Below are 18,766 nucleotides of genomic sequence, written 5' to 3'. Positions count from 1 at the left end.
AGTTTTTTTGGGTTAACCCTCTTTAGGTGTAGATGTGCGATATATAAGCAAGTTTCCTTGTTGCCAAATCACTTGAACTTTGTCGACGAATATAAACAGTGAGCATCTTCTCGCCTCATGACTAATCCGATTTCCATTGCTGTTTATACGTTTAAAATTTTATTTCTTATTCCAATCATGTACTGTTATATGCTAGCTTTGTAAACAACTGTTGAACTGCATTCTTATTTCACAATGTTATAATATATTGCTCGATTATTGGATAAAATAAGGACGAAATTATTGTGATGTTGCCTTCAGTATCATCAATTCCTCCTCTGTTCTAATCTTTTCCTAAAAATATTATACCTAAGAGCGAAAGTAGCTGTAAGTCTGTGTGTTAGCTATCATGTCACCGATTTCAATAAAGTACACCGATAGTCTAGAACCAGAAAATGGATATACGTTTCTTTATGTCCGCGTGTAGGAAGACAATCCTTCGGGACTCGGATGAATGATGCTTCTATAAATAAACTGTTTTTCAAATACAGTTGTTAAAGATATTTGGAAATTATATATATAATTATGCTGTCTCACAGCTGGGCAAAGGTTTTCCTTTGGAATCCAGAAGTGACCACTTAAAGCCTGACTAATAAATGAGTATCGTATTACAACTTATTCCAGCTTTATTACTTACGTATAATTACGTTAGATAATTGGGAAATGCGCAATAAATTAATTGGTGATTAACGTTTTTATTGTTTGAAAGTTTAGTGAGGTAATAAATAATTAAGGTTCCATTCTTAGAATTCTAATTGCACTTTGTTGCTTTGTGCGTCTTTTATTAAAAGTTTAAATGAGTCAAGCTTTTTAGCAAGAAATTGACTGATTTTAATGAAACTTAGCGGGAAGATAGACTGCGCCATTTAAAATGTCGCTTCAATGTAATTTTGAACTCTACAGGCTGTTGATAAAGTACGTTTTCAAGGATTTTTTTTATGATCATTAAGCAGACCCTCATAAAAGTTCTACTTATTCCATATTTAATTAAACTTGACCTATCAAAGGGAATACATGTTTTATTTCAGGAATATCAATTGGAAATACTTGGATATTGGATAATTTTTTAGGCATCGAATTTCCCACATCTGGGTAAGGCTTTAGCAGCCTTTACCTACTTATAATCTTCGGTCGGAAGCTGGAAGCATACAGCAAGAAAGCCATCTAGGTTTTATCTTTACTTTACATTTTAAAGCATCAACATTTTACAAATACACAAACTCTTTAGTTTGTGTATTTGTAAGAAAGCGCTAATCTTGGCTAATCTGGTCTGATCTGAAAAAATATTTCAGTGTTGGATAGCACATTTATCGAGGAAGGCTATAAGCTACTTTTTGTCTGGCTGTACGACGTAGTTACCCCACGACGCGGGTGAAATCGCAGGTTTAAGCTAGTACAAAATATTGCAGTTTTTAAATCCTAAATGATTCAAATTAAGTCATAACTGACACCTGCGAAGTGCTAACAGTTATGAACCTAGATAGCTAAAAGGTTATGGATTTGTAAGGACTTATGTAAGAAGGCAATATTTTTGTTTATTTCTGCGCTCATCACAAGCAAAGCCTCTTTATAAATATTACGCACTTGGCTACGCAATACTATAGACAGATAACTATACTATGTTTTATCTTTTATTTTTATACTTTATTTAATATACTCATTCTTATGCATATAAAAAGTACAATGGCATAGAATGTTCGTCGCATTTCCGAGCCATTATATAACCGACAATGTCATCTTTCTTCATAGATGGTTATCAAGAATTTCTAAAACAAATAATTATATGATTTATAGAACAGGTTTCTTTTATTTTAATTCACAGGTATGAAGAGAAAAATTAAGCTTTTCTTTGCCGAGCGCGTTGAAGTCTTTCGTAGCGTTTCGTAGCGGCTACAACATACCGACAGATTCATACATATTTTAATATTAATATTAGCACACGTGCTTTTTACTTGCTGTTATGTAAGCTATAACTATTATCTATCAAAATGTCAAACTGGCTGCGAACCGAGAGTTAGTAGCAAGAGGCTGTATGTGGCATGATTGATGATGTCCTCGCGTACGGAGTATACCAAATACTGCGAGGTGGTTGCAGCCAGGGTGCAAGGGTGCCAGGTGCAGGGTGCAGGGTGCCGGGGTGCTGGCGGCAGGAGCGGCGCCGAGGGTGGCGCGGCCGCCTGGTGGGCGCGCGGCTATAAGTAAGAGGTGCGCGCGCGCCGGCGAGGTTAGTCGCCGAACGGCAGCGCGTCGCCAGCGGTGTCACCCGCCCCCCCCCTCCGGTGCGTTCCTCCCTACCTGATCCCACACGCACTCGCCTTTCTCACACGATCACCGGCGATTCCCACTTGCGCAACTCGAGTCGAAACTGAAAGGTCGCCGTTATTGGCATTTAAGCGCTCTCTGACATTAGCGTTGCATTTAAATGTGCGATGCAGCTTCCTCGTTGAGCTTCACTGTCGCAACTGTGTGTCGTTGGGAAAGGCGCGTGTGTTGACGTGAACCCTCTGTTGCAGCCGCCGCCCGAGCCCCGGGCCCCGTCGCCATGACCCCCAGGATAGCGCTGTGAGTACCCCACATACATGTGTACACCACCTTATTCTAAGCTTAACTGTTGTTATAAGGCTGTTTCCACAGTACCACTTTCTTACATCAAACCCGATAATTGTTAAAGCAAATTGTTTACAAAACTGCACTTAAACGGTCGCGGACGGAGCGTCTCCGTCAGCAGTTGACTTTCATCTCGTGTATGCAGGATGACTTACAATTATTGCTGTAGACATGAAGTTATGATATCGCGAACTCATCGATCGATACGACAATAATTCGATCTGATTTCTCGTGTGGAAATCAGGTTTTCATTGCTCAACGGCAGCGAACTGACATCACGAATGAGGGCGCGTATTTCTCAATGAAGGCTGCGAAACATTGCTTTTAAAATATGCACGACTTTGTGCGCATATTGTCTCCCTGAGAGACGCGGGCGCGGGCCGCGGCCGCAGCTCGCGCGCGCTCGCACCTCGTGTTGTAGTCTCGTTAGCATATCGGCGTATTTCATAATCCGCGTATAAATAACTTAATGAACGAGCTATTTCACGTCGCGATAGCAGCCATGTTGCCAATAACCGCAAATGCTAAACGTCCATTGTGTTCTGTCGTTGCTGCGTAAACAATATTATCAGCAAGTTGCGCGGGCGCCGAAGCTTCAACCCGATCCGCGACGTTTTCCCCGTTTCATGGTTTTCTCTAAGTACACTCGTTCACGCATGAAGCGTACCCGAAGCTTTCCATTCAAGACAGATTCATTACAGAATAGAGTATTAACTGACAGACTTATTGAGTTTAGAAATTAACTCCACATCATTCAGTTGATTTCGCAACACCTTATTACATTCACTCTCACACCCGGCGTCATTAAGGCTTGCTTATAGAAAATTCATCGATAAAATATCGTCGAATTAGAGGTGACTGACTAAAGTGACGTTCTGTAATAGTTGGACAAGCTTGTGTGTGTGTGAGATGAGTGTGATCTAACACGGGCCATTGTCAAAGCTCTCTCTTTGCAACGTGTTAACCAGTGTTGCGGATGCGTTACCGGTGTGACGGGTCGCGTCGCTGGCGTGTGCGGTGGACACTTGAGCGTCGCTGAAGAAAGCGTTGCTAACTAACCCATGGTCTTTCTGTGACTTGCGTGCCTTTTTATTGCCGTACCAATTAAAATTACAACCAATTCCTAAATTGGGACCAACCGATTTGTATGTAGGGTCTTATCAAATACATTTTGCAAAAAGATTGTCGAACAAATCTCAGAAAGATATTAAAACATTAACATTATCTTAAGGATGTCTGTTTTCGGTTTTTCCCAAATAATAAGGGCGAGTTTCTCGAGAAATATATCAAGGTTTCTGTGGTTTGGTTGTCAATTTCGAGGAATTTTGTTTGCGTCGCGATTTGACCTCAGTGGCCTTACGTGTAGCCTGTCTCTTTATATAGTATAATGTGGCAGTTTCTTGGAATGTAGATGGATACCTATAGTTACAATTGCCAAAATATGGTTACGTGACTTTGCTTAGGTTAATTTGATTTACTTTTTTCAATAATAAGGGCCTGCTTCTTGTGAACACGACATTCCAAACGACATTAAAAAGACAAGATTAATGTAATGAATTCAAATATGAAGGCATTTCATTTCAAAAGGGTCTTGAAATGTCGAAAAATAAAAGCAAAAAAGATAAAATCAAATCAAGAGTAAAATCATCCCATATTTTCAGCGGCTTTGTGTCAAAAGAGATTGAGAGGACTTATATTTAGATACATTTTTGCCCGCCGAGGGTAGAACGTTGACCCTTTTTCCGTACATTAGTTACCTGCTTTTAAGTGAACTTTATTTCATGAATGTACATTATTTATGGATCTTAAAGTTTCCAATTCATAGTCCAATATCATACTCCGAGCCTTTTTCCCAACTATGTTGGGGTCGGCTTCCAGTCTAACCGGATGTAGCCGAGTACCAGTGTTTTACAAGAAGTTTTCATAGTCCAAAAATGAAGTAATAATTCTACTATAAAATTTATTTATAAATGTTTATGGTTTTAACATAATTTCTCCCATTTCGAGCAAGGTTGTATCAAGTCGTAAAGCTTAAGATTGCGTTTGCGCGATCACGAAATATTTTTATTGCATTCATAACGAAAGTGAAACAAAACATTTTAAGGTATGTGTTAATGGGTGTGTAACGTATAATAAATTTTGTGGAAAAAGATACTTAATAAAATAATGACGGATAATCAAAAAGTCAAAAGTTCTCACACATTTACCAACATTAAAATTTATTTTCGACTTCGAGCAAAAACAATTGTCATTATATTTTACGCAACTAAAATGTATAACTAGCAGGCATTAAATGATTTACATAATATTATCTAACACTAATTGTGGGCAGATAAGTCATTGTTATGAGGAAAGCCGACCGAAAGAAACGTCCTCACTTACGTGTCGAGACAAACAATCGGTTTATTTACCTCACTTCCTAATTAGGTAATATAAAACATTTCTAGATTGCTTTCTCCATAAAACTAACGTAACAACGTACAATGCTAAATTCGTTGGCGTTTCCTACTGAATACAAATAGGAATTTCTCCTTAGTAAGAGATTTTCGATGCGTGGACGATGTGTGAAAAGAAAGTTCATATAACATGGCGGTTACGAGAAGTTATGTCTGTTACATTTCAATAGGTAATCGATGGCCGAGGGAAGATGCATCGCGGATTGTTTGAGTGCTTGGCGCCTTTACAAATGGCTGATGTAGCTTTTCGTTTTTAAAAATTTATTACATATTTGTTGTTTAAATACAATTTTTATGGAATATAAATTGGTTATTAAACATATATATTGCATGGATTAAATGAGACGTTGTATATTTATGGAAAAATATCGGAAAACTATGAATGATTAAGAAATTGAGGAGCTTTTTCTACACGATTTGAAAAGGACTCAGTCTAGTGACTTAAAAATGCATCTGTCTCGCAGTTTCACTAAAAACGTCCGTTTAGTGAGAGTAAACAGATTGCATGATATCTCATTAATATTTATATGTTTGGCCTTCACATTAGCAAGCGTTTAGTGAAGATAGCTCCGAAAACCTTTTGTTTAGGATTGAGTCATCGACGCCCAACCGGGCCCACTGGCAGCCTAGACCTAATTAGAAAATTAATTAGATTTTATACCTATAGATAACTTATAGATATAGCTACGTTCTAATATAGATGTATTATAGATAAGGTACATATACGGATAGGTCATTGACAAAGATTAGAAAGTGTTAAGCAGTAATTTCCAGTTGAAGGTTTTGAAAACTAATTTGAAACTGAAGGCAAATAAGTGTTTAGTATTATGTTTAATGGTTAGTTTTAGAATAGGAGAATAGGTCACTTATTATTTGGCGTTAATGTCGAAGGTCGAATACCACTCATTACGTGGACTGGCAACAAACTTCATAAATATATTAAGTGCGGTTTATTTACGTACATTTTAAAAGAGCTTTTAGCATAATTTTCATAACGAAGTTATTAAGTAATTGCGTTAAATTGATCGTTATTAATGTTATTTAATTCAATATTTATTCAAAAGTGTTATTCAATGTTTCTTATAAATCATTCTTAAACATTAAAGACTCAATAATTTTTACACAACATTACAAGATTCTCTACTTCTTCTTACACATAATATGTTTTAATATTCAATATAATATTTGGCCTCTAATATTAAATAATTAAAATACTTTAATCACTATGACCCTTGCAACATAGAGCTGTCAAAATTCATTTCATGTTAACATTGCTTATTTCAACTGGTCTATTGTCTCTGCTCGTGCTCCCATTGTCCAGTGCGTGTCGCAACACTTAATTCGTCTGTTGTCTATGACTGTGCCTAGATAGTCGATAGATTTGTTCTTACAACAATTGTAGATTAAAGGGACTAGATTAGATCTGGGGGCACGGCAGTGCCTCGCCAAGACTCGAGCATTACTTTTTGTTGAAACAAAAGATTGCATTGTTATATATACTATCCCTAAAAATACTTTAAATTGATGATAAGTATGTTGGAACCAAAGGTATGGATTGGGTATCGAAAAGATTTAAATACTTTATCTATTTCGTTCCTAAAGTTTTCCATATTTTCTTTTCGCACAATTGAAATTTTGGGTGTTTTATCTATAAAATGACGAATGTAACGCTGATAAAAACCAATTTGATTACTTTATTCCTACTCTTCTTGAAAAATACTTTCGTGCGATACCACAGTGTCATGATTAGGAATTATAACAAATGCCTTTCGCCTTGTCTGTCATAAAATAATAAAAACAAATAGTAAATGTATTTTCACTAATAAATATTGCAAGTCATAAGGAAGTTTGAAACAGCAGTACCAATTCGAAGCAGGTGGTTAATATTCTTTTTATTGGTTGGTAGTGGCTAAAAAATAATAACCTATAATCAGTGCGAGCATTACTTACTTCCAATAAATGTAACCAGTGGTTTATTATGCTAATAAATACAAATTTAATTGTTACTTACAGCCAGTCAGTCTAACTTCGCGTATTTATTGTACCTACGTTCATAAAGTTGTCGTATTTAATTTAGCAATAGTACTTCCACGTTTCGCTAAGTGAGTACAATTTACGAAAAAAAGATTTAATAGTCTTCACTATTATAATAAAGAGAAAACATTTAATTCTTTATTTGTACCCAATCAGAAGATGATGTTCAAGAGCATGTTTCAGATTTTTTTGATACCGTAAATGTCTGGTTAGTCATGCATCTCACTAGCAGATGCAGACACTTTTGAAAAAAATCGCACGTAGCCAATTTTACGCCATTTACAATTCCACCTTGTGGCCTATTTCGCCACGTACCTTATTTGCTTACATATATGTATGTATGCGCTGTCTGGGCTTCTGTTTATGCATCCGGATGTCCGTTAGTGTCTGGGTGAGTTTCCCCGGACGGGAGCAAACGTAACGTCCGCCGCAACGTCCAACTAGACGCACGGCAAAAATGCCTGAACCAGTTTTAATTTTAGAACGCTTTTAGAACAGTCAATTGTTTTGCGAGCTATGTATTTCTACTGTTATGTATATCTTCCCTTTTGTGACCTATAGTAATGTAAATAAGGTCCAAATTAGACTGATAAGGTAAACAGGAAAATTCAATAGTTTCTTACGTTTTATTTCGATAGTAATTGAGTGTTTTAACGCCATTATTAACAGATTTGTATGGTATTTTTTTTCAACCAAAAATTATGCAAAGTGACTTGTAGAATAATTAATGTATTTCCAAATGTTGGTGACAGAGCTAGTCGGGCGAGGTGCGCAGGCGCCGCTGTCCGTCTGTTGGCCTTCACTTTCGCTTTTTATGTGTGAATCTCGCTAAAGCCCATCGCACACACCCGACTTACGTAAGTTGTGACAATCGCGATTGTTCACACGATGTCCTTTGTAAGACGGGATAAAAACATAGTTGCATTCACATATAAGTTTACCTACTATTACTTAACTTCTAACAGCTGAAAGACAATGATCAGTTTCTAAACAATGTTACTGAAATTCAGCCATTATCATTTCATATACAGTAGATTTTGTTCTTAATCAAAAGATGGATTGCTTGAAAGATGACATGAATAAGAAGGAAGTGAGTGACAGGGAAGAATGGAAGCTGAAAACATATTGCACCGACCCCAAATAAAGGAAGGAACACAAGGCAGGAAGAAGAGAAAGACTTTGTTCTTAAATTTTGACTATAGTGAAGTCAGTAACAATCAATTTCAATAGACGCAAAGTTATTTGATGAAAACGATATTATAAAATGTTGCAGCACAGTTGGCTATGCTTAATTGCCTTGAGCTATGAAGCCGTAACCGGTTAGAAATTAGCAAATTAAATTAGTCGGTAATAATTCTTAACAATTAGGCCTAAAGTTACACGTGTTACAAAAAATATTTATTGATAATCGTTTTGATTTACAAGATGTTGTTTATTTAATACGTTGTAATTTTATAGAGGTACCTAAATTAAAAATATCCGAATTGAGAACTTATTTTTCCTCCTTTTTAAGAAGTCGGTCTGAACAAAAACTGGAAAAAAATATAGTTTTTTTTAGAATCGAAACACGTTTGGTCTCTCAAAAACTCAATTTTTCTTTCTTTTTAGGAAGTCGGATAAAGATGTAGGTATTTCATCTTCAAAGACCTGTAAAAAAATGTTTAGAAAATATATTTTTTTAGTTTAGTTTTAGTTTTATTTTTTTAGATTTCTCATTTAAATACATTTTTCTGTCACACCAAATTCTCATCAAAGAACTGGTTTTCAAAACCTGACTGGTAGTTCCGTCTTCTGATCACCGATCTCTGGTTATCAACAGTTGTAGTCTGTAGTTGTGACGTAGCTGCGCCCGCGTCTTACATCCGACAACTTTCGCTGTCGCCGACAAATGAAAACAAATTCTGCTATCATCACATGCATTCTTGTAGATCGATCGTAAGCGAGAGAAGGTTTTTATCGATAAGTTTTTAAATAATCTAGGTGTAATTTTACAGGCTTTTTCGCATAAAGTTTTTCCTGTAAAATAGCTTATTGTTTAGTATTTGTAACGTTTTTGAAACTATGACGGTTTTCAGATGTCATTCTGTTAAATATTGCAGTACCTTTTCTTCCTTAGTACTTGTATTATTATAAGTACGAAAGTAACTAGGTACTTACTGGTTTAATTTGAATGTTTGGTACATAGTAAAAGTAAGTAGAGTAAGTAGTGAAGTAATAAACGATTTCATCCTCCGAGCCTTTTTCCCAATCATGTTGGGGTCGGCTTCCAGTCTAACCGGATTCAGCTGAGTACCAGTGCTTTACAAGAAGCGACTGCCTATCTGACCTCCTCAACCCAGTTACCCGGGCAACCCGATACCCCTTGGTTAGACTGGTGTCAGACTTACTGGCTTCTGACTACCCGTAACGACTGCCAAGGATGTTCAATGACAGCCGGGACCTACAGTTTAACGAGCCATCCGAAACACAGCCAATGGTGTCTAAGATATACTTAGAAAGTACATACAGACTTAGAAAAGTTGCATTGGTACTTGCCTGACCTGGGATCGAACCCGCGCCCTCATAATTGAGAGATTGGTCCTTTACCCACTAGGCCACCACGACTTTATAAACGATTTATTATTATTATTAAAAAAAAAGAGGCTACTTTTTATACGGAAAGTATTTCCTTCGTCACACGCGAGTGGAACCACGAAAAACACCTAGTTATTTAATTAAACAGTACAGATACATACAAACTTTAAAAGTCAAATAAAATTACAGTTCCACACGCTGTCGGCATTTAATATATTATCGTCATTTATTGACTTTCTCTATGTGAAAACAAATAGCTAAGTTACATAATATACCACGTGATGTACGAAACGAGATGGGAGGTCGTCAAGATGTGAACTTTTATTTAAATATAATTATTGATGTAGAGTCTCTTGTTATTAGATACTAGCTTTTGCCCGCGGCTTCGCTCCCGTCAACTGACTTCTCTACTTTACCCTATTTTTTTTCATAAGAACCTTCTCCTGACAATAACAAACACAACAAAAATTAGAATTAGCCAAATTGGTCCAGGCGTTGTTGAGTTATGCGCTTACCAACACATTTTGCGATTCATTTTTATATTATAGATAGATTATTATAATAGCATGCTAATTTTGTTAATCTTCTACATTTTCTAGCTGTGGTTTACTGATCACCATACAGCGAGATTTGTTATCCATTTGGATTAACGCTCTCTCAAATCATATTGAGCAAAAGTTAAGAGTTTGGTGTTCTATACTAAACTTTTTGTTCCCGTGATTCTACCAGCGTTCCTAGGAAACTACCTTTCAGACCCGGATAAAAAGTATATACTTATATTCTATCACTGGCTTTAGCCTGTCTGTGTACCAAATTTCATCTAAATTGGTCAAAGACTTGGCATTAAAATTAGTCAGACAAAGTCACTTTCGCATTTCCAATATTATATAGTAAGGAATTTACTCAAACCCATTGGTTTATTAATAGCCCTTTTCAACTTTAACTCTTAGACCTTTTCTCCATCATTAAGTTATTGCATTGTGGCTTGATCACAAAGTATGTAACTAATGCTTATAATGCTAATGTCCCTTCTCGGCAAGGAGATAAAGCTGCTCTAATGAATACTACATAACGATGTAAACTGCGTGGGCAGTGACATTGACAAACGTAATGTATGTATTTTTGTTAGTAGATAGTCCCAAAGATACCTTTATGGTTTGCTATTAAATTGTGCCTGGATTTGTTGCCTCGTCTTGCAACATGGAAATGGCTTAATATATGCAATAACCTGACTGAAAATGTATTAAATCTTAAGTTTCGATAAAGAAAGGTTGCAAAGAAAGAGTATTTCTTGGGTAAAGTCATCAGATAGTTGCGCCGAGCTCAAATGATAAATAATTACCAGGGCAGAGGAAATATGAACATAGGGAAAGCTTGTAAAATGATCTTGCATTAAAATCTTATGAAGAGCAATTGAAGACCATTTTCAGGGGAGAGAAGATATTAACCGTAAAAAAACAAAGTTGCTAATAAATAATTGACTTTCTAGCACAACATATTGTATTGACTAACACGCCTGTCATTACATTTCTACACACTGTTAGCACACAATATCTTGATACGAACAATCGCGTTAGATGCTTACACTCTATAAGTTGATATGTCAATGTCAGCTAGTTCTGACTGGTCACGACCTAGCAACGTTGCTGGACCAGTGAGGGGGGGGGAGGGGTGTAAAGATCCACTCGCCGGACAATGGTCATCTACTTTCAAACCACTCTTTATGTGTAAGCGGATATTTTTGGTATCCAATGTCATGTGGACGACAGTTAATTGAATGTTACAGCTAAAATTATAAAAATCGGTAAAATAACCTGTTATTTTTAGTAAATAATACAATAGTTATGTTCCCAAAGCTAATCGTTTAATCAATTTCATTAGCTATATATAAGCTTCAGCCTTTTAAAGCGGTGACGACATTTAAACAAACGAAGCCCTGTCGCAACACAAATACTTCTTTATTTCAGTAACCAATTTATTAGTTACGGCCCGAGATTGATTTCATTCGGAATGTGCATAAAGTTGCCAATAAATGTATGTGGCAATGCACTTGCTTACTTGTATGCAGACGTGGTGAATTATTGTCTGATTGCTGGCTACGGAATGCACAATGATAGCTCGGTACTATTTTTCCTTGTGCTGAAACTTCACATTCTTATTCATTAATTTATGCATGTATGATTGTTTTATTGTAATTGATTGAATGTACTTGCAGGCACGAGCTTAGCACGTGCTTTCAACACAAGACTTACTTTAACCTACTGCGGGAACCGGCTTGGCAACAACATTAGCTTACGAGTCCATTTGACGCAACATTTAATTTTAATAGTTTCAGCGCGGTGAGGCTTGTAGCGATAAATTGCAGGGGCATTTTTCTCGGCACGTGCACCTTCTTAACAATGGTTGGCTGTAAAATGATAGAATCGATGGTGTGTGGCAACACCACGCAGGCATCAATGCGCCAAAAATGCGGTCAGCTCTGATGCCGTGTCGCGAGTGTACTTGTTATAAACAAGCTCTGCCTGAAGCACTGCGTGTATAATCGTCAAACTCCGTTACATAAATATGAGACTTTTGTTTGATTGTTCACGATAGTATATGTACATCCATCGATCTTACATACGACGTGGACGATCATTCAAACAGTGCATTTTCACCGCACCATCAACAACTCTCGATTCATTATTTGTTATTCGTGACTGGCAACTATTAGAAAATGTATGATAATGTAATATCGACGGCATATTGGACTTCTGTGCCGGATACAGCGAAAGGGAAGCGGCTAATTACTGACGAACATAATAATTGTCTGTTCGTGTTTCATAATGCTTTTAGGGACTGATACGAATCTACTTTTGAGTCATGAAGTTTCCATTTTAGTGTAACGAGACGTTCGCTTCCGCCAAACTACCGTCACGACGCAGTTTTTCCTAAATAAACTCAGGTAGAATTCGTCAGCTCGCGTGTTCCCTTGAAACAAGGCTCTATTCAAATACTAACGACATTCATTTCGTGACATTTTGATGCCGAGCAGTTTCTTATTCAGCAGGTTTTACAAGTTTCTTAATATTTTAATAACACATTTCATGTTCCAAGATGATTTTGAATGCGGTAAAAATGTAAAACTCTGTGATATTTTGAACTATAAAATACATTATGCATATGAGTGTAGACGCTCCGGGGAGCGTACATTCTAACTCAATATTTTGCATACGTGTGCTGTTCAGACATCGCTGGTAATAATAGCTAACAGTATTTGCGCAAATACACACATATTATATCATTGGTTTCGTCAGATCAGTTTGCGCATCATGCGGAGAAAACGCTAAAAGCGTGTCATAATAAAGTGACATTGGATTAACATGATTGCATCAGTGACATTAAGTGCGGGGTCCGGGTTCGAGCCCCGGCCGGAGAACGCGTCAACGCGAACATAATCGGATATTTATGTGCGTCTTCGAATTTTGTAAGCATCACTTTCGGCTTCAACCAGTTTCACTTTCCTGCCGATGACCTTTTGTGGAATGCGAAGTGAGATAACGGATGAATAAAACATCGCCGATTAGTTATATAGCTGGTTATCGGCATACGGTAATATTTGCCACAAGTAGCGTCGGCGAGCGAGCTCCTATGAGTGCATGCACTGGTATTGCTGCAGGCGGATGCAACATCTCCACTTTCTAGGCAAACCGCTGTAGCAACGCGGGGGATTTAACCTTTATCTATTGCATAGTGAGGTGTCGCAACATCTTAAGTCGGCGGGAGATTCCCAGTAATGACTGGCGATGTGGTCGGCGGCAGTGACGCGGTCGCCGGCCGCTGGATCGCAGTTTTTTGACCTTGGCTCTTTCTATGCCCATGATCCGCGGCGACTGTTACGAAACACAACCCGGCGCCGAGCGGTAACGACTGATTGACAGCTACAATTAGCAGCTTGAAAGTAATCGGGAGTAGGAAGCGAATTGAACCGTGGAATCTGGCTCCGAGGCGACCACTCGTTGTGCTATTTGAAGATGATTTACATTTAAAATATTCGATACTTTTTGTGAGGTTTTAAAAGGGTGCGCCGTCAGTCACGGTACCTACGCATGAGCGGTTCCTGTTTACGAAACATGTTTTATGCGCGGCATTGTGGTAAAAGTTGATTTTCTGCTTGGGAAGCGTAGGTATTTAGCAAGAAATACTTGGACCTTGATGCGGTTTTCGAGCCCCCAAAGGCCGCAGCATTCAAGTAGCTTATACTTATAAGATTTGCTGAAAATCAGGAGGTTTTGACGGCAGAGCTTTCCTATTGTATAGTTTTTGGATTCCGAGAGAGCGGCGCGTGATTCAGAGGCACAGGATTATGCATTCTGTCGCGGTGTGACGGCAATATGTTGGTGTCAGCCGCGGACGCCGCGGGCTCCGCACTTGAGATTCCACTCATGCGCACGCCGTGATCCGCGACCCAAGTACACCCGCTCACTTCTCCACTAAACTTTATAAATTATATTTATATATATATTACTATTTATAAACCTCTAGGCGTACTTCATTTTTATGCAAAATTCCACTTGACAATCTACATTGTTGACTTAATGCGCCCGACTAGTTTTCAATGAAGGCGTTTGGAAATTAATCGAATGGTTCTTTAAAATCAGAAATGCAGTAAAATTGAAATCTCCGCTTAAAGGTTAAGGCTTTAGATGAGCTGGGCATAACTAGAGACTCTAATGACCTTCTAACATTTCAATTGCCAAAAGTCTTACATTATGTGACATTTACTTATGATAAATAATTATGAACCTTATATACTTCGTTAGAGTATCATAAACGGGATTTTGCTTAGCGACTAGTACCGTGCTTGCGAGGTTTATGAGTCGAAACAAAAACGCTGTTTGCAGTAATTAACACAGTGACCCAAAGCTGATAGTATTACGCACATTAGCACATGTAATGTTATGCTGTGCTGTTAGATAATAACTTTAATTAAATCTTCTGTTTAGACATGTTACAATAAACACGGTGGACTAAAATACTGGCCAAGTTATTGTATTATATGAGCAGGATTTTTGTTCATGGAAACAATGCAACTTTCTTTCATATTTCTTTCAAATTAATTGTCCAGTTCCTCTATCATTACAGCAGAATATATAGACGGACAGATAGACAGACATTAGCATTTACAACAATAGCAAGGATATCATTGTTTCGCTACATGTTACGTTCTCTATAAAATGTTTTTATTAATAGTTTAGCCGCATATCTTGGATCTACATCGAGATCCGTACTTCCCTGATTAGGCTATCAGTTCAAAAATTACTTTAAAATTGCCTTTTGTTTGAACCATTGTGTATGACAATCGTAGTCACGTATCTGCGTTCATTGTCTCGATCGATTGTATGCGTGGATAATCTACGAACTCACAACGCCCCGTGGCTTCACTCGCAAGTTTAGCGTTCCAACCACGGCTTCTTCTAATTCTACGTGATCGCTATCCCACCATGCCTAGGGTTGACGAACTATAGTACCGTTTGATACGAGCTACGTGACAACGCAATGTGATGACAGTTAAGCTATGACTGTCACGGAATAATATTAATTAACTGCCGAGCTATTGTTGAAACGTTGCCCAAAATATATTACTCATAGGTTGACCTTTACATAATATTCTTTGTGGATACTAATCTATTTGATGACTCAGTGGCAATTAAGGGATTAAATACGATATCGATATATGTACATATGTGAGCTAGCGTATTCTGGAATTCAATTCTCTCAGTAATGGAGTATTACGGTAATTCGCACGTCACACTTGGCCGATGCCTGTTATTTTCTCTTCTCGATGTTTATCATTATTACGTTGTCACTCGGCGCTTATTCATTGGCATATAAATACTGCAACTATTTCGTGATTGTATGATTTGAAAGTGCGCTGAGTAAACTCGCGTTACCCTTTCGATTTCATTTCGTATTCACGTATGATCCGTTACGTCTAAGTGGTGCACGTTGCTAATTTTAATGGTTTTAATTTTGAGAGAGTTCGTGGTTGAGATGTCGAGTCGTGATTCATGGAATCGACGTTTGATATTGTCGATATTTTGTTTGTATGTGTTGTTGTTGGTAGTAGTGAAAGAGCGAGCCTGAGTGGGTAAATAGGCGATTGATTACGCGCACATATTTGGGCCGCGGCGACGTTCACCGCTGTGACCTCGGGGGCGGACCTTGCGCCGGGACGCGGGTGCGCTCGCGTCGCCTTCACGAGCCCACTTTAAACTTCCAATATCGAACATGCTCTTGAAATATGAATGCACTCGATAAATCACCAATTTTCACTACGGTCACTTTCCGTGTTCCGATAATTACCTACCTATGTGACATTTTAAATAGGTTTCCTTGAAACTGCAGCTTGTTTTTCAATTGCTCTAATTTTGTCGTGATAATACAGCAAACAACTCAAACGCAAAATATTATTTAGAAAAAAAAAGAAGTTCTTACATAATTAGTAACTAAAACAAATATTTTATCACTCGAGCGAACTCTATTTCAATGTAATATTTACGAAATGGCAACAATTACTCCAAAATTTGAGTTGTATTGCGAACAACGCACAACGCGTAACCGGGCTAGTATACTGTCGACCTGGGACTTGCGAAATCCACTAAATATTTTGGGCAAGCCTTTCTCAATAATATTTGCGTTTATTGTAACCCTGAACACTGATATCAACAGATAAACTGGACATAAAATACTTTCTAATAATAGGCGCAGAAAATCGTGATTTTGAATTTATACGCATAGGATTTATATAGCATCTTGTATGTATGTTAAACATTGGCGATGATTAGAGATTCGTTTGAATATCTTTGGCAGTCGTCACGGGTAGCCAGAAGCCAGCAAGTCTGACAACCAGTCTTACCAAGGGGTATCGGATTGCCCGGGTAACTGGGTTGAGAAGGTCAGATAGACAGTCGCTCCTTGTAAAACACTGGAACTCAGCTGCGTCCTGTTAGACTGGAAGCCGACACCAACGTAGTTGGGAAGCGGTTCGGGATATGATGATGATGTATGGATGGGAGTTATAATATATATCAAGTTGTATGTATGTTAACACTAGTGTTAGTTGGCGATAGATTCCGTGACACTTAGTAATAACCGATTAACATCACAAGTATCTATTTAGAATACAATGTAATACAAAGTGGTAATTGCGTGTGAGGTGACAGATTTACTTGCTTGTCGACTAAACTAATTATTCTTGATTTATATCTTTACAATCCTTTTAACCTATAACACCTTTATTTAATTACAATTGGTAATTTTCGCGTTTACCTACACTAGTAACTTCTTCCTGTAGGTACCCGGATAAAATGAAGTCCATGTCACAAGGGGCCTATCCACTTGTGAAGCTTCCCAACAATAAAATAATGCTTCAAATCAGTTCAGGAGTTTGGAGTCTTTATTGTACAAAAAAAAAAAAAACTCAAAGTCTCCTTCATAAAGTTAGTTCAGATAAATACAGTATAAAAAAAACTGTCCCACAGGCCTTTGGTCCCTTAAAAACCTTAACGATAAAAGGTGAGAGATAATTTTTAGCTATTGCATTCTGTATTATAATTTGGTCTTTGGAGAAATTCCTAATGTACTTTCAGTAATCAAAATTCATAACAGCGGTCATGGTGTTTAATTAAAACCTGATAGTTATATAAACTTTTATACATAGATAAAAAAACATGTATTATAAAGATCCGGGTCTGTCTGAGTCACTCTTAATTTCATGTCTTACGTATAAATATGACATTAATTGTCTATTATATAGCTACAAAGTTTTTCCATATGTCAAGTTTTGATTAAATTATACTTATTTTATTTTAACGTTCGATGCGCATCGTGAATTCATCCACTCGTAAAATCGAAACGTGTTTTAAATTACGTAAAGTCTTGTTATCAATTTGTTAAATCTATGTAATACCTAATCCACAGTTATTTATAGTAAAAAAAAGAGAAAAGACAACTAACTAAACAATTAAGTATCTGTTGTATTTTCAGACATAATAAATACTAGCTGTTTCCAGCAGGCCTGGCCTTTTACCTGCCTCCCTAGCGAACTAATTTCCACACTTGCATGGAAAAGTGGCATTAGTCCTACCTCAGACTTACACTTACAGAGTACTTTTGCATTTATAATAGGAACCTATTAGTAAGGACATTCAGGATTTAGTACCTAATTCACTCATTCACCCCCTATTTAATAGAGATAAAAAAGAGTCAGTTGCAATAAGCTAAGCTGCATTAAAATTAAAGCTTCATTAAATCTATTGCTGACACTTTTTATCTTGTTGACAAAAAAAGAGTCAGCAATAGATTTAAAGAAGCTTTAAGTTTAATGGAGCTTTGTGCAACTGACTGATAACCTTATATACCATAATTTAATTAGTACATTTTGCCATAATCGCCATTCAAAGTCATTCCGGCAACAGCAGTGTGCACTCGTATCCGTTTGCACAAGGTATCAGTTTCATTGCGGGTATTTATTACTTGCAGTTCAACTGCGACTGACGAAATGCGCTCATTTACTCGCCCAGCTAATAACTTTGTTATAAACGTGCATTACTGAAAGAGAAAACTGTTGAAAACGTGCTGTTTGGAATGTTTTGTGAAGTTACTTCTCCGTACCTTTTGTAGGCATTTATAGTTGTATTTTTAACTTACTAACTTAACAATCTAATATATCAAACTTTATATAGAACGTCCAAAATAACTTTACGAGTCTGAAACACATAAATTAGCTTATGAAAGCAAGAGAACATAAGGGAAGCTTGTCCCATGTCTCATTGATTGACCTCTGTACAAAAAATTTAATTAAATACTCGTTACACCTAATAATTGTATAAATTACATTCACCAGTGATTGTCACCATAACCTCCACATATCTATCCGTTTCCTCCTAATATGCTCTCTATGGCAAAGGCTCGTTATTCCTCGTGCCTGCGCGTACGCCGGCAGTTGGACTAACGTGACGCCGCTATTTGTCAACGTTCTCAGCCAAGCACATGAACTGAATTAAACATTTTTT

The 18,766-nt window shown here is 37.3% G+C and overlaps 1 protein-coding gene across 2 annotated transcripts in view; it reads left to right on the top strand.

Annotated features, from left to right (window-relative positions):
- Positions 1 to 2,302: 2,302 nt before the first annotated feature.
- LOC124645140 (flocculation protein FLO11-like) overlaps positions 2,303 to 18,766 on the top strand; it is a 30,621-nt gene continuing 14,157 nt past the window's right edge. Inside the window, exon 1 of one of the 2 annotated variants that reach the window (XM_047184890.1) lies at positions 2,303 to 2,601. In XM_047184890.1, the coding sequence (XP_047040846.1) occupies positions 2,582 to 2,601 (20 nt within the window). In that variant the 5' untranslated portion in view covers positions 2,303 to 2,581. The remainder of the gene's footprint in view (positions 2,602 to 18,766) is intronic. The other variant, XM_047184888.1, reaches the window with a different exon arrangement.

Source organism: Helicoverpa zea, chromosome 31 (genome assembly GCF_022581195.2).
Source record: "Helicoverpa zea isolate HzStark_Cry1AcR chromosome 31, ilHelZeax1.1, whole genome shotgun sequence".
NCBI classification, from domain to species: Eukaryota; Metazoa; Arthropoda; class Insecta; order Lepidoptera; family Noctuidae; genus Helicoverpa; species Helicoverpa zea.
Note: the sequence above shows the minus strand (reverse complement) of the source record. Positions and strands in the feature narration are given on the sequence as shown.